General features: G+C 47.7%; 2 protein-coding genes across 8 annotated transcripts in view; one reads left to right on the top strand and one right to left on the bottom strand.

The window, feature by feature from the left end:
* St8sia5 (ST8 alpha-N-acetyl-neuraminide alpha-2,8-sialyltransferase 5) overlaps nucleotides 1-5,752 on the bottom strand; it is a 62,750-nt gene extending 56,998 nt beyond the window's left edge. For 2 of the 4 annotated variants that reach the window (NM_001413108.1, NM_213628.2), the window contains exon 1: nucleotides 4,000-4,400. In NM_001413108.1, the coding sequence (NP_001400037.1) occupies nucleotides 4,000-4,130 (131 nt within the window). In that variant the 5' untranslated portion in view covers nucleotides 4,131-4,400. Of the gene's footprint in view, nucleotides 1-3,999 lie in introns of all 4 variants that reach the window. The other 2 variants (XM_039097012.2, XM_039097011.2) reach the window with 2 other exon arrangements.
* On the top strand, nucleotides 4,329-21,377 carry LOC102552068 (uncharacterized). Of its 4 annotated transcripts, XM_039097294.2 has the most exons (3): nucleotides 4,329-4,632; nucleotides 5,746-5,876; nucleotides 16,827-21,377. In XM_039097294.2, exons 1-3 carry the CDS (start codon nucleotides 4,329-4,331, stop codon nucleotides 17,274-17,276), a joined length of 885 nt encoding a protein of 294 aa, XP_038953222.2. In that variant the 3' UTR covers nucleotides 17,277-21,377. The 4 variants fall into 4 exon arrangements, 1 of the variants encoding a protein (XP_038953222.2); XR_010059742.1 differs by lacking the exons at nucleotides 4,329-4,632; nucleotides 16,827-21,377 and adding an exon at nucleotides 4,705-4,844 and having other exon boundaries at nucleotides 5,746-10,395; XR_010059741.1 differs by lacking the exons at nucleotides 4,329-4,632; nucleotides 16,827-21,377 and adding an exon at nucleotides 5,320-5,459 and having other exon boundaries at nucleotides 5,746-12,740.
* Nucleotides 21,378-21,882: the final 505 nt, after the last annotated feature.

The raw sequence follows: 21,882 nt of genomic DNA, 5'->3' as shown, positions 1-21,882 counted from the left end.
TACAAGACATTTCTGCACAGGCAAGAGATCAATAACTGTAAAAAATCTACATAGTCTGAACGTGGCCATTTTATCCAGTTGCAAGCAGCAGTAAGCTCACCCATTTTGTTCTTGCATCTTTAACTTTTTACCCATTAAGCGATGACTAATATCCCTTCCTTCCCAAAGCCTCCGGCAATCACCTGTCTACTTTCAGGGTCTGAGTTTGACAACTCCAAATACCTCATCAAAGTGGAGCCGTGCAATTCCTGGCCCTTTTGTCTGTCTCATTTCAGTTAGCACGATAGCTCCAGGGTTCATCCATGCTGCAGCTCTGTATTAGAAGGGCTTTCTTCTTATGACCAAATAATTAGATAGATAGATAGATAGATAGATGATGGATGGATAGATAGATTATAGATAGATAGATAGATAGATAGATAGATAGATAGATAGATAGATAGATGATCGATGATGGATGGATAGATGATAGATAGATAGATAGATAGATAGATAGATAGATAGATAGATGATCGATGATGGATGGATAGATGATAGATAGATAGATAGATAGATAGATAGATAGATGATCGATGATGGATGGATAGATGATAGATAGATAGATAGATAGATAGATAGATAGATAGATAGATGATGGATGATGGATGGGTGGATGGATGGATGGATAGATAGATAGATAGATAGATAGAGGATGGATGGGTGGATGGATGGGTGGATGGGTGGATGGATGGATGGATGGATGGATGGGTGGGTGGATGGGTGGATGGATGGATGGGTGGATGGGTGGGTGGATGGGTGGATGGATGGATGGATGGATGGATGAATGGATAGAGGGACAGATGAATGCACATCAACTCACATCACCTACTTCCTGCTGTAACCACTTCACCTAGCATCACCAGACAAGCTTACCACCCTTATGTCTCTACTGTGGGCTTCAGAATTTCCTGAGCCACACTTCCACTTCTGAGAGGCTGTAAGCAAACCCCCAGTGTCCCTCCCTCTCTAGCTTTCCTGTACAATACCCAGATACCCTTCCTTTCAGAGCACTTTTATCAAGTTGCTTCCCTATCAAGGACCACATGTGGCTTCCCATGATGTATGAACCAAGCTCAGTCTGTCCTCAGTCTCCAATACTAGTCACATACACTGAGGCACTTCAGTGAAGCCACGAAGCTCTGTCTGTTATTTGACACATCGCTGCCCCCGCCCACCTTGTGGGATCCATCCTTTCATTATGTCCCTTCCAACGACTCTACCTAAGTGTAAATCCATGCATGTACTCACACACACACACACACACACACACACACACCTACACACATACACACACACATGCCCACACACACCTACACACATACACACACACATGCCCACACACACCTACACACATACACATACACACACATACATACACACACACCTGCTCCTACCTTCAATCATTTGTTGACTATCCATATTTATTAATGACTTCTTATTGTCAGATACACATGTGACACATGCAGCCTCAAGCAAACCATAATCCCTACCTCACAGCTTCGGACCTAGTGCCATTCAACCTCAGCACCATTGACATTTGGGGCTGAAATATCTCTGCTGTGCAGGCACTCTGGACCTAGAGCAATTTTTTGGGCATCTCAACCCACTCCCTCCTGGACAACAGCATCTCTTCTCCTCATGTGGTAACCAAAGACATGGCTACTCTAATGTCTAAGGGCAAAATTGACCTGACAGACATCTACTGACCTACAGCATCAAGTGGAGCTTGCTACTGATCCCTCGGGGGACCTGCTAGAAAGACAGGTTTCCAGACAACAACCTAGAAGTTGTTTGATCCTGGAAGGGAGTTCAACCTAAGGACCCAGGAATCTGCATCCCAGGGCCTTCTCGGGGAACTCCAGCGCAGATCTTTGCTCTTTCCAGACAGACACAAAACAAACACTGCCCTGGAGACAACTCAGAGCAATTGTGATGTGTGAGGAAAGAGGACACATAAGCAAATGAGTCTGCCACAAGACACAGGACAGGGAAGCCTGGTGACAGATCAGAAATGGAGACAAGCATGGCAGTGCAGGTGGGGTCAGGTGCCAGCGAGGCAGGAGAGGACGAGGCCATGCCTGTATCCTGTACTCAGGGTTGCTGTCTCCTTCCTTCGGTTACAGGTGTGCATGGGCTGTCCAGAACTTACCTGCCTCCCAGAGCTCCGCCTCACCCAGGCAGTCTCCCCAGCCGCTCCCATCCCTCACTCTTCTCTACCGTGTACTTCTCCTCTCACTTGTGGCCGTTTGTTTCCCCTGAGAGACTTTAAACCCACTGAGCACCAGGACTCCATCATCTGCTTCTTTATAGCACCGCCCTCCACTCTCTTCCCGGTTGGAACACCACCGGGCTTGACTGTGTTAAGCACTACTCCCGGAGTGAGGTCTGAAGGGTTTTATACATTGTTTAGGGTTAGGGTCTCTGAGAAATAGAGAATGGGAAGCAACCAATTCACTGGCTGAGCTCTGGGCAACTAACCCGTCCATCCAAACCCAGGCAGGGTTTGCCAAAACAATCAAGCAGTGGTGTGGCTGGCACCTACTATGGCCCTGATGTCTCTCTCCATTCTGTCCCACCAGAAGCTCTAGGAGTCCAGGCAGTTCTGGGGAATTACCAGCAGGGGGCAGAAACCGAGAGCTGCCCTACCAAGAAGCAGGTTCTAAGATCCAGCAAGGCTGCAGGGCAGACAGTTCAAGAACATCTCCGAGGGTCTGATCAAATCCAGCAGGTCAGAAGACTGGAGGGTGCTTTTAAAGCAAGCAGCGCCACACAGAGAACATGAGCTGGTGCCAATTAGGGAAGAAAGGTGTCTGGGAAAGTTGGGAGCAGTGAGGGGCTGGAAATGAATGTGTGAGGCCAGAGGCCTCATAGACCTCAGTTCTAGAGAGTCAGAAGGAAGGACCAGCCAGACTGTTTAGCTTTTCTATTGGGAGCAAATCACCAGCAGCAACGCCCCCCTCACGCCCCCGCACTCTTTGGACAGCTCGGAATAGGAGCGTATGTGACCAACGCAGACCCCAAGGCTGAGAAAAGAAAGGGCAGCATTCTGTTACTGGGACACTTCTGAAGAGAAATTTTCACTCCTATCCATTTGACTGGAAGGCAGTCAGCTGAGATGGGCCCTGGTGGTGAAGGAGCCTCCGGCAGAGAGGAGAGCGGCCCTTTCTACCAGAGACTCTAGCAAGGGAGCACGCAGAGCAGAACTCCCGCCTCCAAGCAGGCAGGTAGCTAGCTAGTCGCAACTCCACCAGGCAGCAGAGCCTTCGGAGCTGCCATATCCCTATGTGTTGCTCACACAGAGACAGAGGCCGTGTCTGAATTTTGAGCTGAGCGGTGTGTACTGCCCTTTCTCCTCAAGGAGTTTGACTGTGGGTGGTGAAGCGGTGAGAGAACCCAGTGCCTACTGCCTTTGATGCCAAGGGTGCAAAAGAACCATCTGCCTCGGAGGCGACCAGGTTGTCTCACAGATCTGTAGAATTCATTCTACCTGTGCGTGACCGGAACACTACCACCCCACCTAGCTGGGAGTTCCTGGGGGGAGAACAAGCTTATGCCTCCAAGGTCCCCTATAAAAATCTACACCTTGCCGAACTAAGAAAAAGGAAAAACCTAGCCTTTTTCTTTCCGTCTGCTGCAAATGACCACGGAAGTGTAGGTTTTGGGGACAGCACAGCTTTGGGCATACACATGTATTTATGGTCAGCTTTGCTGGTTGGCATTCCAAGCTGCTGCCCACGTTCTCACACACACGCGCGCGTGCGCACACACACACACACACACACACACACACACACACACACACACACGTCTCCATAACTGCACCAGGACAGGCGACGCAGCTGGCGCTGTCCTCTGGCTGGCAGCAGAGATGCCATAGAACACGGAGGTGTCCGGGCTAAGGGCAGACCGCGGGAAGGCTACCTCCGGACGCGGTGTATCCCACCCCTCAGACTTTCTTACCTCTTGATGTAGCTCTTGCTGTACAGGATCTGCTGGAGCAAGGTCACCAAGGCGAAGGCGCAGATGAAGATGAAGAGCAAAGTTCGGTTCCCCAACAAATCCCTGTTGGCCGAGGGGTCTGCGTAGCGCATCCTGGCGGCCGGGCGCCGCGGACGCACTGTGCGGGGCGGGGCGGCAATCACGCGCGTTGTGCGGGGGGCCCCCGGGGGCCCTTAGGCGAACTGCCACGGCGTGGCCAGGAGGGCAGAGGACTTGGTGGGGCAAAGTTTCCCGTGGGCGCAGTCGCGGCCGCGGCAGCAAAAGGACAGGGCCCGCCGCGTGGAGGTCGGATGAGCCTCAGGCCTGCCCTCTCGTGCTGCGGCTTCTGGGCGCCGGTGTCCCGCAGCCGCCAATCTGCCCGTGGAGGGGCGACGGCAGGTGCGGGGACCGGACCGCCCTCCCGCCGAGGTGACGACCAATGGGGATCCGGGCCGGCGAGGCTGTGCCGAGACCCAGCCCGACGCGCCGCCCACTCTGGGCTGGCTCGGGATTCGGGGCGCCGTGCGCGTGGGGCCGGCCGGGGGACAGCGCGTCTGCTCCCCGCGCCCGCAGCCTGGGAGTGCGAAGGTTGGCCTTCGATGCTGCGGAGGCGAGGTGGGCGACGCAACCACAGGACGCTGGGCCGTGGGGGAGGGAGAGGGGAATAACGTAAAGGGCCAGGTTGGAATCATGGGGTTCAGAGGAGCGCAGACCGCAGAGCAACCTCGGCGAGACGAGCATTTGCATGGGGTGCGCAGGTCACTGAGTCACCGCGGCAGCCGCGTCCTCGTGCGCTGCTGGAGAATCCTCGGTGAAAGCGGAGCAAGGTCAGCCGGGCAGCCCTTCAAGGACGGCGCGCGCGGCCCCTGCATGCTAATGGACTGAGAGACTGTCCCTGGGGCCTTGACTCCCAACTCTGGCTGAGCAGAAATTCAGGGTCAGCCGTCCCGTCCCCCACCCCACCCCACCGCGCACCCGCCGCCACGGGCCTCTACCCTCTCACCATCCCATCATCTGCAACTCGCGGGCTTTTGTCAATAACCCTGTTGTCATCTAGACACTGGGACTTTGTCTCATCCTTGGAACTATTCATAGACCGTAGGTCAACAGCAGTCCGCCTTCGGGTACTATGGTTGCCCAAAGCTGTAAGAAGTCATTGGGTTCATCAGTGAGCATTCTGTGCTTCAGTGTAAGCTGGGGGAAACGACCCCGGAGATGCAATGGGAAAGCCGTACTATCACAGAGATCCTTACCTGAAGAAGGCCACCTCTATTCTGGCTCGCGATACTGCATAGGCTTGGGAGTCGGTCTTGTGCTGCGATCCACTAACTAGGGCGCCCTTCCCAGGACCTCCTAGCCACTCCAGAGGTTCCAGAGTCAGGGCTGCTTCGCACTTTGAACTTGACAAAACTCGAGTCGCATCAAGAAAAAGAATGTTTTTGGTAGGAAATGCCCACATTCCAATCCCTTCAATCTTGACATTTAGCAATTTAGCTATAATTAGGGAGCCAGCAATAATAGCAACTTGTGTGCATTCACGGGGCTGAAATACTAAGTACCATCTTTGAAGAACCTGGGAAGCTTTCTATCCAGCGTACCTATCTGTGAGTAGGCTTTTTAGCCAGTCACTGGATAATCCAGATCGGAGGGCTGGCCACTATATGATTAGCGTAGAATCCACACGCAGTTGTCACATACGCTAATGAACTTTCACCTCCTGTCTTCCAGCACAGCTCTACAATTGGGAGGGCCGAAGCACAAGTTGCTTAGAGCGGTTCGGTTCATCTAGCACGAAGTGCTTGAACTTCAGAGGACCTGCACATGCGAGTGGGAGCCAGTCTGTGTGTCCCAAGACGCAGGTTCGGAGTGTCACTCTCCGTTTCTTCAAGACCTGTGTTTGTTTGTTTGTTTTCTCTTCTTGCCACAGGGTCTTGCTCTGTAGCTCTGTTGCTTCCAACCTGTGATCATCCTTCTGCCTCAGCCTCCTCAAGAATGAGCCTCTCAGTGACTATGCAAGCTTCTTAGTCAGCTGTGGAGGGTATCTCTACTCTAGAAACCAGAACCCACTGTCTGCTTCTAAACTAGAGGCAGTTAGAGAGCAGAACAGGGAAGAGAAAGAAGGGTTAAAACGTTAACCCTTGGGGTTGGGGATTTAGCTCAGTGGTAGAGTGCTTGCCTAGGAAGCTCAAGGCCCTGGTTTCGGTCCCCAGCTCTGGAAAAAAAAAACCAAAAAAAAAAAAAAGTTAGCCCTTGGCCTGTGGCTGGCCCTCTGTATGCATAAGCAGGGCAAGGTGCATTAAAGAATGCTAGGTTGTGGGAGGCGGTGAATGGAAGGAGGGCGGTGAGTGGGATGTAAAATGAATAAGGAAAAAAATTTAAAAAAAGAAAAAAGTCAGGTGATGGATAAACATCTCCCAGCAGGAGGGACAAGCACTCAGAATCGGGTTACACTTCAATTCTAGGAAACTAAATTGGTTTTCCGATCTGTCACTGTTTAACCATATGGAGGAGATATATAGAACGGCTAACCCTGGCTAACTCCTCCCTCCAGTACTGTCTGTCACCTTGTTTCCTTTCTCATCCCGTTCATCCTCCCTCACCAGTAGGTACCATTCTGAGAACCGTCTTTGGATGTAAGCTTCCCTGGAGAAATGAACAAACCCGTTTTACAGTAATGAATCCAAATTATTCCACGAGGCTTTTAATCAAAGTACAGTATATTTACCAAAAAAGTGTGGACCAATGTATAATATCAATGTATAACTTGCTGCATTTTCCTAAGCTGAGCACAGTGATGTGACCAAAATATGGGTCGGAAGTCTTCGTCACCCCCCTGCATCTCCTCATGCCCCTTTATGACCTCTGCACACCCAACTCTAGGCATCAGGTTTGCATAGCCAGGGCTTCTCCCCACTGAGCCACCTCACAGGGACACCTCTGACTTCCAATACCAAACCAACATATTTGCTGTTCATGTAAATGTAAATGTGTGAGGTCACCGCCATTCACAGTCAACTGTGAAGTACACAGTTTCATAAACTGTCACTGTTTATGTCTGGGGGAGGGGAGGGCACACCTTTCCTCAGTCGTTCTCCTCAGTCACTGTCTTGAGTGTTAGCACAGGAGCTGCTGAGCACAGGGTTTCTGTAAATGATCAAACTGGAATCAGCTGGCTCCCTCTCTGATCAGTAGGTTGTTCTCTGTGGCCCTAATCACCAGTCCTTGAAGAGAACCCGGCTCTTCCTTGGAGGTGATTTGAATCATTAAAGGGATTGATTCAAGAGAGCGCTTGCGGATGGCTTTGAAGATAGAGTAAATCTCTTGGCAAAGGACTCAAATGTCCTCTTGGAGCAGAGATCGGCTCCTGGCCAAGAGCCAACAACCACACAAAAAGAGCGGATTCTCGAAAGAACCTGAAGAAGCTCCAGAGAGGGTCCTGAGCGCCAGCTGCTGTGACCTTGATTTCAGTCTTTGAGATTCATTAAAAAAAAAAAAAAAAAAAAAAAAAAAAGAGGTCCCATGGGGCTGGCAGGATGGCAGAGCAGTTAAGAACGATGGTTGCTCTTCCAAAGGACACGGGATCAATTCCCAACATGGCAGCCCACAACTGTAACCCCAATTCCAGGGGATCCAACACTCTCACACAGAAACACATGCAGTCAAAGCACCAATGCACATAAATCGTTTTAAAAAGCATAAAATTTAAAAAAGAGAGAGACCCCAGCTACACAGCTTGAAACTACACCTGTGCTGCTCGAGATACTAACTGTGTGGCCCCTTCCCGACGGAACCAAACCTGTGTGCAGTGTGAAGCTGGAGTCTGTGCAATCTTTCTGATGCATGGCATTGCAGCATGCCCTTTTGCTTCCTGTTTTTGGGGCCGAGATAGGAGCCAGGGTGCCTGTTAGGCATGCGTTATACTAACATACTACTACATGCTATCCATCATTCTACTGTTGACGGACATCTGGCAGCTGCTGCGGTGAGGCGTTCCAAACCTTCTCTTTGATGGATGCGTGTGTACGTTCGTGCGTGTCAATTGGGCATCTGCACTTAGAGAAGAAATTGTTCACTTGGACAGTGTGTGTTCAGCTTTGGTGACTACTGCCAAATGGTTTTCCAAAACAGACATATTTTCAAGTAGATACTTATTTTGTCTTGCCATCACCAAAGGAAGTAACGTGGGTATCAGCCTTCTAAGCTAACAGGGAAAAGAAAAGCACCAGGATTGCTGAGAGACAACAGCCTCCGAGGTCCTTATTCCGGTTATTTGGGTGGATCTGCAGGAAACAAGGTCGGTGCAGGCGATGGGCACAGTTGGGGCTTTGTGACAACACGTAAGGGGTGTCACGTCACTTGACACTCTGCGAAAGGCCACAGATAATCTAGCACACATCTGCTGACACTGCATTTGAAATCCCATTTCTTCAGATCAGATCAAAGAGTTATATTTAATCCACTAGACTTGTCTTAGTCGAGTGGAATCAGAGACCTAAGGTCATGAAATGAACAACTTTGAAATCAGTTGATGCTACTGGCAACGCAGAGCTGGATGATACCTTAGGCCAAACTTATGCTCTGATCGTAGCCTTGCAGCAAACAGTCGGAAGGACTTAACAAACAAAAGAGTAAACAGGCAGCCAAGGGATCGCAGTGCCAGATTCGGTGAGCACCATTTTATATTGTAATTGCCAGGAACGGGGACAGCTGCATCATTGTTTAAAACACACACTCATGCACAATTAAGCCAGGAACAAATGTCAACACTGGCACAATCTGCAAAATTACTGATAACTGATGGGAGTTACTCATGCTGTGAGCATTGTCTCCAGCATAAAACAGAACAGCTTGAAAAGAGGAAGGAACTTAGCAGTTTCTGTGGGCTTCTAGAAGCTGGCTTTTATTCATGCAGCCCGACCATAGCCTGCCAGATTATGTAAGTGGCATTCCACGCATGTATTCAAGGAATGTGTGATAAACGTGTGCCGTTCTTGTGCCTCTTTACATTTGTGGTAACGAGTCGGGCCTCTGAGGGCTGCTCTCTGATTCAGGACAGTGTTTGTGACGAAAGCATCTGTTACCATGTGAGCACAAATGGTCCAGTTCCAGCCTTATAATCTACAGAGCTGGGAAACAACCTGAGTTCACAGCGGGTGCTGGGTTTTACATTATCCATCTTGATATTTAGTCACTTAGCTTGGTGTACTGGCGCTATAATTTCTACCCCTTGTTCATTGCCCCTATGAAGTATGTATACATCATTTCGAATCCTGAACCTTCCTGCTGTGCCACCTCCAGTCCCATAAGCTCCTCCTTCCTACCTTCCAGCAGTCAGCCAACACCTCAGAGTGCAGAGGCTCTGGCCCATTTCAAGTTTGCCACACTCCCATGGCTAGCCAGGTACACACAGCTCACTGTGGGATAAGGACATTTGGGTCTCACTTAGATGATGTGGGAGTTAAATTGAAGGCCGACCTCCACTCATCTTGAAGACTGTCCTGGGAAGGAAATACAGCATTAGTTTGTGCCTTCACAGCAGATTTAGAGGAAGCCAAGTGGACAATTCTTATAGGATAAACCAGTGGGAGTGGCTGGGAGGAGTGGTGGGATGGACTGCAAAGAAGGTGTCTGGAGGAAGCGACCGGGCCTGCACAGGATGGGAAAGGATGGTCAGTCAGGTGCAGACAATGGGCCTAGATGCTCTGGGTGAGAGTACAAGGTGAGCACAGGCTCCAGCAGGAGGCGTGGCGTTGCTGGCTCCATGCACGCACCTCAGGGACGAGGTTGGTCAGTGGGCCAGAGGCAGAGCCTTGGGAGCTGGGACTCCATCCATGGACTACTGCAAAACTGCATCTTAGCTATTCATGCTTTGAGCTGACCGAGCCCTGTCTGAGACGTGGAAGGCTCTTAGCCTTCTAGTCCTTCAGGCATTGGCATTCATTCCCTCTCCCTATTGGCAGGCGGCACTGCACAACCTAAGACAGTCCTTTGCCTCCCTCCATGGAAGCAGGAGAGTAGTGAAATGTGATCACTGTTTTGTAAAAGCTGTCACCTTATTAAGTGTCTCATCACTCGGATCATCTGAGTTTCGTGCTAGCAGGTTAAGCATGGCTAGGGATGGCCCTCTGAATTATCCATTTGCTAGAGCTCGTGTTTACTGTGCACTGTCTCTGCCTCCTGGGACTCTGTCCTCCAGGTTGCTGGTACAAGCCCATGCTCTTCTCTGCTTTTCCAATCTCCCCTCTTGGAAGGGACTCTGAGAGGTTTCATCGAAGGCCTTGATGGAGAGACTGAAGCTGAGAACATGGTCAACCCTGTATCCCATTCGAGTTTTGTTCCTGGAGATGTAAAGGAATATACATACGAGTGACATCCTGATCACGGCCTCGAACATTTTCAATGCAGTCTACTGCGCTTGGTTTTCCCATGGAACATGTACTTGATTTTCTAACAGAATTAACGGGAATGGGAATAGAGTTTGCTGTTCAGAAAATGTCTTGCCTCCTACAAGCCAATACTGGAGACGGATGCGTTCTGCCTGAGAACCTGTCTGTGACGTGTGTAGTCATCGGTTTGACAGTCAGGCTGGGATATGAGTTTACCCTGACTCATCCTCACCAGCCAAGTGAACAGTGAAGAATACCAGGAACCAGTAAGATTTCAGAAAGGCCAGGCTGTAAGTGTCACACATTTCATGAAATGTGGTTTCTATAGCCAGTGTTCCACTGAGTTGCTATGATGTGGAAACATGGCCAACCCACAAATGCAGCTGGCCCATGGGCTGTGTGGCTGACTCTACCCCACAATGGGATATGCAGACCCTGTGTACAGCCCAGCCTGGACACTACAAAAGACCTTTCCTTGGTTTATACATCGTCTCCACAAAAGCTTGATAAACCATAACATATGAACCTATTATTCACTATCAACCCAACAGATCGACCTACGGTCTCATAATACTTGTCTCTGGTCACCAGAGCAAGTGTTCATTAGGTCATTTGACTTGACTCCACCTTCCCCCTGGGAGACAATAAGTCCTGAAGGCCAGCGTCAAGCAGCAGAACAGGAGCCACAGAGAAATTAATTAGCACATTAGGTGTGGCGTACACTTGTGACTCTGGGAAGTAAATTGAGGAGGTGCTGAAAGAGATTGAGAGACTCTCACATGTGTGGTTATAATCAGCAAGCTCACGGTGAGGTAATAAGCCAGCGCGGCCTCCTTGGCTACAGCGCAAGCAAATTTGTTGTTGACCAAATGCCTTGATGTTCGACTCTGAAGGCTGTGACAAGGCTGAAGGCAGTGGCCAGTGGTGTCCCAGAGCCTGGGAAGCACTGAGAACTGTGGTGCAGGAATCAAAGTAGTTTGTCAGGACCAAATGTAAAACTCTAACTGCTTTCTAAGTGCAGGCTCTCCTCTGGTCAGCCAGCTTTGCTGTGACCTTAGATGGGGACGTCCTCTCACTACTGGACACTCAGCAGACATGTGACATTGCCCAGGTGCCCGCTGCTCTTCCATGTCCCCGCCAGCTTCACATTCAAGCTCTCAGGTCTCTGTCTGACTCCTCAGGGATCTCTCTCCAGCCCAAATCATGGCTGCTTTTCTTCCACCAAAACTTGCCTGCCGTGAGTCTCGCCATCCCACCTTCCCGGCCAGGTCAGAAGCCTGCTGTGACATATGGGCTGTGGGCAGAACGGGGGCCAAATCTGGCACTGCCACCGACTGGCTGCCTGTGTGAATCAGTCAACACTAGACTTGAGGGACTTTGGGGTTTTACCTGAGCATCTTCAGACTCTTAACAGATATCATTTACATAGATGCAAATGAGGGCTGCATAGCTGAGTGTGAATTTAAAATACACTAGGACTCAATAATTGGATGCTCGAAATTACAATAGGACTCGATGACTCTTTTCTTCGTAACCTTTGTAAAAAGGAGAACATATGCTCCAAAGAGCACATCAGTCATGATGCGTAGCTCTCTGTGAATAATCACAACATGACGATGGCATGTAAGGAAAGAACGATGACGGAGAGAAACCACCAGCACCTGAAGCCCCTTGTCTTCCCTCAGGTTTAGGTGCCATATTGAACCCTTTCATCTCTGCTACTCTTCCAGGCCCTGGGTCTTCTGTGCTGCACCCTGGGCCGCCTCAGGAAATACAGTGGAAAGAGCGTGTACTTTGGAGCGTGCCTTCCAAGAGCCTCTCTCACGCCTGTAGCACTCACTAGTGTTGAAGATCTGATAAGACACAGTATCTCCCTAATGGTCTCTGAGCACTGTCCTGGGGAACCACTGTGCTGTCTGTTTCCGAGGGGACAGGGAGGAAGGCTGGTGCTTCGCATGTAGCCACTGAAGTTTCACATATATGCTCTGAGGACCTCTAAATCCCTGTGTGGGAAGTCACTGAGTTTGGTTCACAGGTTGCCTCTGTGATTCTCATGAAGAGGTCTGGTCTGGTCTCAAACCCTAGTCCTGACAGACTGGAAGCTGTTTTTGGGCTCTGGTGCTGCTGAGTGTGACCCATAGGTGACGAGACAAAGGGAAGGATCCAGAATTACCTACAGTCCCATGGACATCTGAATGCAAGTTTGGGCCAGAGTGCTGGTCCCTTTAAGAGATTACCTTCATTAATATTTATGTGAGCCTTGCTAGGATGTTTCCTAAACAGACATACAAATGCCAGCCTTATGACACTGGCTAATAAAAACCAAATCCTCTGGCTTGATTGGGTTGCAGTGGCACCTAATACTAGTTACAGAGGCAGATGAGGGCTTAGCCGGCCATGCAGGGAATATGTGGGACACTGGGGGACAGGAGAAGGTAGAGCCCCAGAGCCAATGGCAGCATGAGCAGTTAGGACAGAGCCAGTCTGGGGCTGAAAGTAGCATTTGTGGGGTGTGGAGGCCGGAAACCAGTCAGCCCCATGCTGGCCGCATCAGTAAAACCAGGGAAAAGCATGCTATCACTTAACAAGCATACCGGGCAGCGATGCTGGGACAGGAACACACAGGTGTGTTTTGAGGGTTCAGAGGACAGCTCCTCACCCCTTTCTGAGATGCTCAGATTATTTGTTTAGATGGAGGTCAGGTCTCTGCTTGTGTTAGAAATACAAACCAACAATTTCTTAACTCTGGACAGAGAGACCTGAGGAATACATTCAGAAGAGAAGGTTCCTTGCCCTCTTTGTGGGAAGGCTGGCTAAGGGAAGGGAGGCACCGCCTGAGTCTGCCTGTTGGCGAGGCAGCCTCTTGAGCTGCTGTGCAGTTTTCCTCCCATCACAACTCCATGAGCTGTGAAGTGTTCACCGCAGAGTCAAGGTCTCCCTCCCTGTTCATAAGGAATGGCTGAATGCTCCCTGGGCTAATCCATTTAGTCAGATGATCTCATGAACATAGAACTGTCACTGTATCTGACACATGAAGACTCCCGGGTCCCCTCTGGCCTAGGACTCGGTAACAGCTACACAATGGAGGAAAGAGAGCACAAAGACGAGCTCCTTCTGCCAGTTCCCCCTCCTGTTCAGGGGTCCTTCATTCAAATGTCTTCCTCTCCCACCTCACCCCAGAGCTCAGACTCGTGGCCATCTGCTTTTGCTCACTACTGGCCCATATTAAAGAAGGAAAAGCAGAGGCTGCACTGAGCATTGAACTGGCATGGCCGGTCTGCATCCACGATGACTTCACCGTGAGTGCTGCTCCCGTGTTGCTTCCAGCTAGAGGCAGACAAATCCGTAGCTCTCTCACATTCCTGAGCCAAGCCCTCATAACTCTTTTGCATACACCATGGCTGTCCATCCAGGCATCCCATTGCTTTTCTGCACTGTTGTTCAGGGAATGCCAGGAGTCTTGTCTTTCCCTCCCTGCCTCCAGCCTTGAGCTTCCCTTTTGTCCGTCAAAGCTCCATCCCTGCTAAGGTGAGCAAAGGTGGGCTGTTTCTGCACCAGCACAGAGCCACCATGCAATGAGCAAAATGGACCTGAGAGCTGAGACATGACAGCTTCATACATGCTCAGGAAAGCCTGATTCTAAACCAGAGCCTTCCCTAGGTAAGAAGGTGCCCCTGTTCTCCACCAGCCTCACGCCTTTCCTCAGATGGGTGACTGGACAAAGCCATTTCCCTGTAGAAAGCTCAGCATCACATTCCATCAGCTTGGCCCCCTTGGATGACAGGTCAGTCCCCATGAAGTCCCCAGGCTTGCAGGAGTGCCATGCTGGCACTCAGTCCACCTCCAAAAAGGGAAAGCCACTGTGTAGACTCAATACTTCTTGAGCTGAGGGGACAGTGCCTACATTCTTACTGGATGCCCCTGGCATTCCTGGTTGTTCCTGACTGAGGTATGAAGGTAAGTAGAGAGAGGAAGAAGAGATTGGGCATTTGAAGTCCACTCAAGTCTCCTGCACAGCCTCTGGCACTGCCTACCAGGAGGCTGTCTTCTTTAGCCCCCAGGCCTAGTCTCCATCCCCCTTGCTCCCAGTGGATCTAATGCGGCCATGGACCAAGAAACCACTAGGAGCCTTGTGTGAAAAGTCAGACTTGAAGGTTGCTATAAAAGGAAGCAAAAGTAACGAATGTGACTTTTCACTTGTCTTTTACCCAATTGTATCAGCACACACATCTTTTAACAGCTCCTCTCACGTTTGCAATCACTTTCTCCAATGTGCTTGATTAGAATAACGCTTCTCGGGGTCAGCCTTCCAGCCACATGAAGAGGGTTACTGCTCCAGGACTAGGGCTGAGCACAGACAAAGTGTGTAGCTTGGCTCATCATGGGCTGCCCACTCTCAGTCCGAGGTAACGCTGAGTGAGGAAACCTGGGGATTCCACCCGGGTGATACTGGACACTCCTGAGGACAAGCTGAGCTATGAGTGCAAGAGAAAAATGCATGGACAGAGGCAATGCAGAGGCGGCGCAGACATTCTGTTGGACAAATTGTCAGCTTGCTGTGTGGCATGGGCAAGTTGTATTCCCTCTCTGAGCCTCAGATACCTTATGTGTAAAGTTGGGTATTTGAGGGTCTTTCCAGCACTGGCTCCAGGGCTAAGGCTCTTCTGAATTCATGACTATCTTACATCAGTTTCCTTTGCCCCCCCCCCCCCCAGCAGCTTAACTTGGCTTGCCCTTGACTTAGCTGCCTATTGGCCTGATGATGTCTGGCCTGATCTAAGAACTCTGGACCTCTCCCAACCTCCAGGGCCAATACCTGCCCTGAAGTTTGTTCTCCATAAATGCCAATCTCGTGTCTTTAAATCCTTCATCAAGGAACTGGAGAGATGAATCAGCAGTTAAGAGTGGGTGCTACTCCTGCAGAGAACTTGAGTTCTGTTCCCAGCACCCATTCTAGCAGCTCATAACCACCTTTAACTCCAGCTGCAAGGAATCCAAGGGCTCTTCTGGATTCCCCAATCACTACAGCTACATGTGCGAACACACACACACACACACACACACACACACACACACACACACACACCCTGACCTATTCATTCTGTTTCTCAGAAAACCCTAATACTCTGAGCGATTCAGCTTCCTCACTTATGTTATTCAGTAGCTGACAAATCTGTGAGGAAGAGGGAGCTGGAGAGCGTCTGCTCATGCTCACCAGACATTCTCGCATTTCCCTTTATGAGACACGTGCTTGAGTACTTTTCCCACATCATGATGCCTCTAATTCCCTTTCATTATTGATTTCTAGTTGTAGACAGACAACAAGTGATAAAAGGACAGAAGGCAGACATTAGATAATAGATTGCTGATAGCTGATTGGTGATAGGAGCACTTTTATCAAATATATGTGACTTGTACAATTTCCTTCCAGAAGATGGTACATAGCTTAATTTTAATGCTGTTTTTAATTATAAGAGAATGTTCATTTTGATAAAGTCAAGTTTATTATTATTATTATTATTATTATTATTATTATTATTATTCCTTGGAATGTTTGTGTCCTAAGAAGTTTCCTAGAGTATTGCAAACACATCTCTGGTGTTTTCTTTGAGAAGTTTTACATACTTACCTTTTGCAGATGTGTGGTGTGTGGTGTGAGGCAGAGGTCGGGTCTCACTTCTCTCCCTTAAGAATATCCACCTTCTTCCAATACCATCTGATGACACACACACACACACACACACACACACACACACACACACACACACACTAAACTGGCACTTTTGTTGAAAACCAAGTTACTACATATATGAATTTATTTCTGAATTTGAAGTTTAATTTGAATGATCTACTCAACTACTGACATGCAATAATAGTTTCTAAATATAGCTTTCTAGTATGTCTTGAAATCTGGAAGTATACATCCTTCAACTTTAGTCTTTGAGATTATGTTGGAATCATTTTATCAATTTGTAGAGTCTGATAGAATTCTTGGAATTTCATTTGACAATGTCAAATCTTATCCATATCGATATTGTCTTTAAAACGATAGGATTAGAATGTGTGTGTGTCTGTCTGTCTACCTATCTTATCCATCCACGTATTCATATCTTCTTTAATTTCTCTCAAATGATGGCTTCTTACTTATTTATTCACTTGTATCTCAGACTGGCTTCAGACTTGAGACATAGGTGAAGCTGGCCTTGAATTCTCCGTCTCCTGCTTCAATGTCTCGAGCACTGACATTGCAGCTGTTCACAATCACAGCTTTTAAAGCAGTGTCGGGGCTCAAACCCAGGACTTTATGAATACTAGACAAGTACTCTACCAACCGAGATACACCCCTGGCCTAATTTTTTGAACACTTTTATGTAAAATATTAAGAGAGTGCAGGGAATTCCCACCTTTTTTTTTTTTTTGCAGTTTCCCCATCACAACTCAGATTCATATGCTGTGCCTGTCAAAATGAATGAACCAACATTAACAAGCTGCTGTCATCTACCGTCCAGAATTTACTCAACGCTGACCTCAAGTTCTGAGATCTCATCCAGGACTCATGAGTCCTCATGTCTCCTCAAGAACCTCTTCACTCCCCTGTTGGAGGACTTCAAGAGCCTGGAGGAGCTGGGCAGACATTGTGGCAGAACGCCTTTCGGTGGAGACCTCTCAGATGCCTCCCTCGTGGTTCTGCAGGACATTCAGTGCGATAAGGTGCGGCTTTCATCGTGTCGAGGGCATGTGAAAGCAACACTACTAATTACTGTTAACTCTGACCTTGATCACCCGGTAAAGCGTTCCTCTCTAGGGAGACTTTCTTCTTACCCTTTCCATACTGTGTTCTTGGGGAGGATTCACTCTGCACAACCTTCCTGAGGAATCTGTATGTCACACACCTTCCAGGGTTTTATAACTACATAAACTATCTGGAAGTATGCATGAAGAATTGTCTCATCTTCCACTTACTGCCTCATTAATTTGATCATTTGTGTAGCTCAGTATGGACTCCCGTGTTTATAAAGTTTGAGTTACAGTCTACTACTAATTTACTGATCTTACTGTACTTACTGCAGCTTACGCCTGTAGGCACTGCTAAAGGTCACGTTGGCATACCTTCACCAACATGCTTTTCCATTTTGTTTTGGTGCTCCCTTTCGTTTTGTTTTAAGACAGAGTCATCTGGAACTCCTGATCCTCCTGCTGCTGCGTTCTCAGTGCTAGGATGAGAGGTGTGTGCCTTCCTGCCCAGCTTAGCATAGCACTGCTTGTCTTTTCAGTGCTGAGATAATTCTAGCTCATATGTTTCCTGCTTCCATTCTGGAATCTGCCATATTTCCAAAGAGCTCTGGCTCCTATTATTGGAGAATGCTTTAGAAACCCAAATTTCACCACCCCATGCTTTCCAGTATGAGAAGTTGCTATTCAAATAGGGCATCTTCCGAACTCCACTTTCCCCAATAACTCCTTGCCAGTATACAGAAATAAATGTAAACACACATTTGTTAATGTGGTTCACTTATTAGTCCTGAAGGTTTCTTGTTTAAGGTTTTCTACATAAACAGTCATATCATCTGCATAACAGAGTTAAACATTCCTCCTTTAGAGCCCCCTTTTTCTTGCCTCCTTCCATGTGCTGTCTTACAGAACTTTGATTGGACATAAAGCTGTTGAAGAATGGTAGCCATTGTCATTTCGCTACTAACATTTTGGGGAACAAACACATGGCATCTTACATTGGTTATGATTCTAGCTATCATCTTTTCATGGGTATTCTTTACCAACTTGAGGAAGTTCCCATCTATATCTCGTTTGCTGAGAGTATCATGAATGGGTATTTGTTTGTTTTTTTAAATGAGTTTCTTATCCTGAATCTATTAAAATGTTATTATTTTTCTCCTTTATTACTGTATGTAATTTGCACAAAGTAAAAATTACCCTTTTCGGTGGATAGCCCCATGTGTTTTAACAAAAACGGGCTTTTAAAATTGCTATAAAAATTAATTAATGGGTTCTAGGGAGAGAGAGAACTTAGTTTGTAAGTGCTTGCTACTCAAGCCTAAGAAACTTGAGTTCCATGGCCAATTCTCACAAAAAATAGCCAGGCCTGGTGGCCCAAACTTGTAGCTCTGAGATGGAGAGAAATCTGTGTGGCCTGCTGGCTGGCTCAAGGCCAATTAGAGACGCTGTCTAAAAACAAACAGCACATGTCCTTCCTCCCAGTTCTACGGTGTCCTCAGGCTTCAGGCCAGGCGTGACCTTGTTACCAGCATCTGCTCCTGTGTCTTTCACTAGTCCCCAGTGCCAGCCCTGCTCTCTTGCAGCTTCACTGTCAGAAGTTATACGGGATCACCTCCATGCCATCAAGGATGACTTCCAGATTGGGAGGTCGATATGCAGAACGTGCCTTGACTTATACTTTCTGCAGGAGTTTGCTTATTTATAACTTTAGAATATTTGAAGACAACACAGTAGAAATATGCATGCTACTCGCTGGGCTCCCTCCTTCTTGTCAGCCTTGTTTGACTTTATTCTTGTGGAAGTCATGCAGTATTCATTTGGGGTCACTGTGCCAATAATTTGCCTTCTGGATTCTTGGCCCTGTGTTTTCTTTGTGTGTACCTTTATTGCCCCATCCTATGAGTCCCATGACATTCAGCCCAGCTGTTGACAGGGGTGTGTCTCTGCTGCCACAGCAGCCTGAGGACCATGCAGACTGCAACATGAACTTTGAGAGGAGGTGGTCCCCACCATACACTGGCCTGAAATCTAAGGTAAAGACACAACTAGGGAGGTAGAGGCAGGGGGGATCCCACTGTACAAAAAAATCAGTTATAGAAGGAATCGACCATTTCCCTGTAAGCAAACTGCACCTGTGTATTCTGAAAAATGAGTAGCAATGTCAAACTGATGCAAATAAGGGGGGGTTAGACCTACAGCAAAACTTTTATGTGCTGTGGTGGTTTTGCTTTTTGTTTTTTAATAAAGCAAAAAACAAAAACAAAAACAAAAACCCAGGTTATAGAGCCTGAGGACACTTGAGGTTGGCGTAGCTTTCAAAACGCACGATGCAAGCACATACATAGTGCCCACATACACACAGGCCCATTCCATATGCCTTTAAGTTACCCATCTGCTGAGATGTCACAGACTTTAAAATACAAAAAATAGAAATACACCATATTCACCTAATATTTTTTGATAGATGAGGTTATGCCTGACTTCTTCATAAATGTTCTTATAAAAATACTATCTCTTTGTTCCTAGAAGTTAACATTTTGCCAATCTGCATTGGTTAATATTATATATAATGCAAAGAATAAAGGTCAGCAAAGATTAAGTGGAAGTAAGACAAAATAAATCCAAATGCTAAAAAACAAAACTATGTGTAAAAGAGAGTAGGAAGAACAGAGAAAGCTACTACCACTGGGCCATTATCGTCTAAACCTTAAACAACTCTGTTCTCACTTGGTCACATATATCCTAGGTTAAAGGCTTGTTTACAACCTACAAGTGATGGTACCTGTCTATAATTCCTGTGCTTGGTAAGTGGAGACCTGAGGGTTAGAAGTTCTAGTTCACCTTCAGCTACAGAGTAAGTGTGAGGCCAGCCTGGGCTACAAGTGACCTTAATCTTTAAAAAAAAAAAAAAAAGTTAGGTGTGGATCACACCCATAATCCCAGCACCTGGAAGACTGAAACAGGAAAGTTGGAAGTGTGAGGCCAGCCTGGACTATAACATGAGTTGCAGGCCTGAACTATGGTAAAACCCCACTTCAAAACCAGCAGCAAGAACCAGAGGCAGTGCCATAAAGCTGCATAGTCGTTGGATTCTTCTCCTTGAAAGAAACAAAAACAAAAACCACTCAACTTTTAAAACAGATAGAGAGGCAGCTCCAGGAAGTTCAAAGACCTTTGAGGATGCCCTTTCACTTAGTGTGACTCTTGGGTCCCAGGCTAAATGAAGAACAGAAGCTGTGCCTCAGATTTAACTGGAGTTTGAATGTTGTCAGTCAGTCCAACTGCTTAGATTTAGGTTAAGAGTGACAAGGCAACAGTGCCTCGAAAAATGTGACAAAGTTAGGAGCTTTGCTCGGTAAGAAGAAAAGAACAGAATGAACCGCAGTCATTACTTGGGGCTCAGTGGGTAAGCAGATATTAATCGTAAACAGGTAACTTCCAGTTTTACAGAGATTTGATCTTTCGGGGTTGCTATCTTATCTCATCTAGATGATCTCCTCCTCCTCCTCCTCCTCCTCCTCCTCCTCCTCCTCCTCCTCCTCCTCCTCCTCCTCCTTTTCCTCCTTCCATCCCTACATTACTCTTTCTTTTTTGAGACAGGGTCTCACTTAGCCCAAGCTGAACTTGAATTCATATGTAGCTAATGACTGTTCCCTTCTGATTTTTCGCATCCACCTTCCTAACGCTAAGACTTCAGGCATGCACTCCGCACTTGGTTAGTGCTGGAACTACAGGTGTGCACTCCACCTCAGTTTGCGCAGCACTGGTGATGGAACCCAGTTTTGTGAATTTTTTTTTCGGAGCTGGGGACCAAACCCAGGGCCTTGCGCTTGCTAGGCAAGCACTCTACCACTGAGCTAAATCCCCAACCCCAGTTTTGTGCATTCTTGACAAGCACTCTGTTAGTAGCTGAGCTACATTTCCAGCCCCACTTTACACTCTCTTGAGTAATTGCTCTCAACTTTCTATGTCATCTCAGACTGACTGGCTTCCAGTTTGCATCATTTACTTCAGTAGCTCTCATGTTCCAAGCTGGCTTTGCCTAACTCATCTTGTGTTGCCATTTAAAGTCCAAATGCAAATGGATTTTTGTTTGAACACTTTACACCAAGGTGTTATATCCCCATCCCCTCCCTGAAAACTCAATGAAACAGGAAGGGTGAGATTGGGGTTGGAAAGGAGAGGACACAGAACAGAGGAGACAATACAGGAAGGGACAAAGAATATTAACATCCTTTTCAAAAGGTCATTTAGAAATCTACCACTGTAGAAGCTTCCTTAAATACACACACACACACACACACACACACACACACACACACACACACACACACAAAACACACAACACACAAAGTTAAAATTGAGTTACCCTACAATATGGTACCCCTTCTAGATATCACAGGTTATTAAAAAGCCCAGTGCCAGGAATGGATTACTTCTTTTGGAATTGCTGGCCTGTAAAGTCTCACATGGTCTTACAGACCTCCAAATGTTACAGGCTATTGCTAATGCTCCTGGTTACCCTAGACCTTGATGGTAAGACTGATGCCAAAGACATCACATAGTTTGAGTCATAGAACACAAGAAATCAAGCTGGTACTGACCCGAAGCTTCTTCACTACTGGCCACCTTCCACAGTGCTGAAGTTGCTATACAATCTACCAGAGGAGAAAAGAAATCATCTGTCAAATTTGGCTATGGACCCTGGAAGTAATAAAACTGGACTGACAAGAGTGCCTGCTGG

The sequence above is a fragment of the Rattus norvegicus genome, chromosome 18 (genome assembly GCF_036323735.1).
Source record: "Rattus norvegicus strain BN/NHsdMcwi chromosome 18, GRCr8, whole genome shotgun sequence".
In the NCBI taxonomy this organism is placed as follows: Eukaryota; Metazoa; Chordata; class Mammalia; order Rodentia; family Muridae; genus Rattus; species Rattus norvegicus.
Note: the sequence above shows the minus strand (reverse complement) of the source record. Positions and strands in the feature narration are given on the sequence as shown.

Coding starts and splice junctions, on each gene's coding strand:
- LOC102552068 (XM_039097294.2), top strand. CDS start 4,329: ATGAGCCTCAGGCCTGCCCTCTCGTGCTGCGGCTTCTGGGCGCCGGTG. Junction 4,633..5,745: donor TTCGATGCTGCGGAGGCGAG/GTGGGCGACGCA, acceptor CCTGTCTTCCAG/CACAGCTCTACAATTGGGAG. Junction 5,877..16,826: donor CTGTGTGTCCCAAGACGCAG/GTTCGGAGTGTC, acceptor TTTTTTTTGCAG/TTTCCCCATCACAACTCAGA.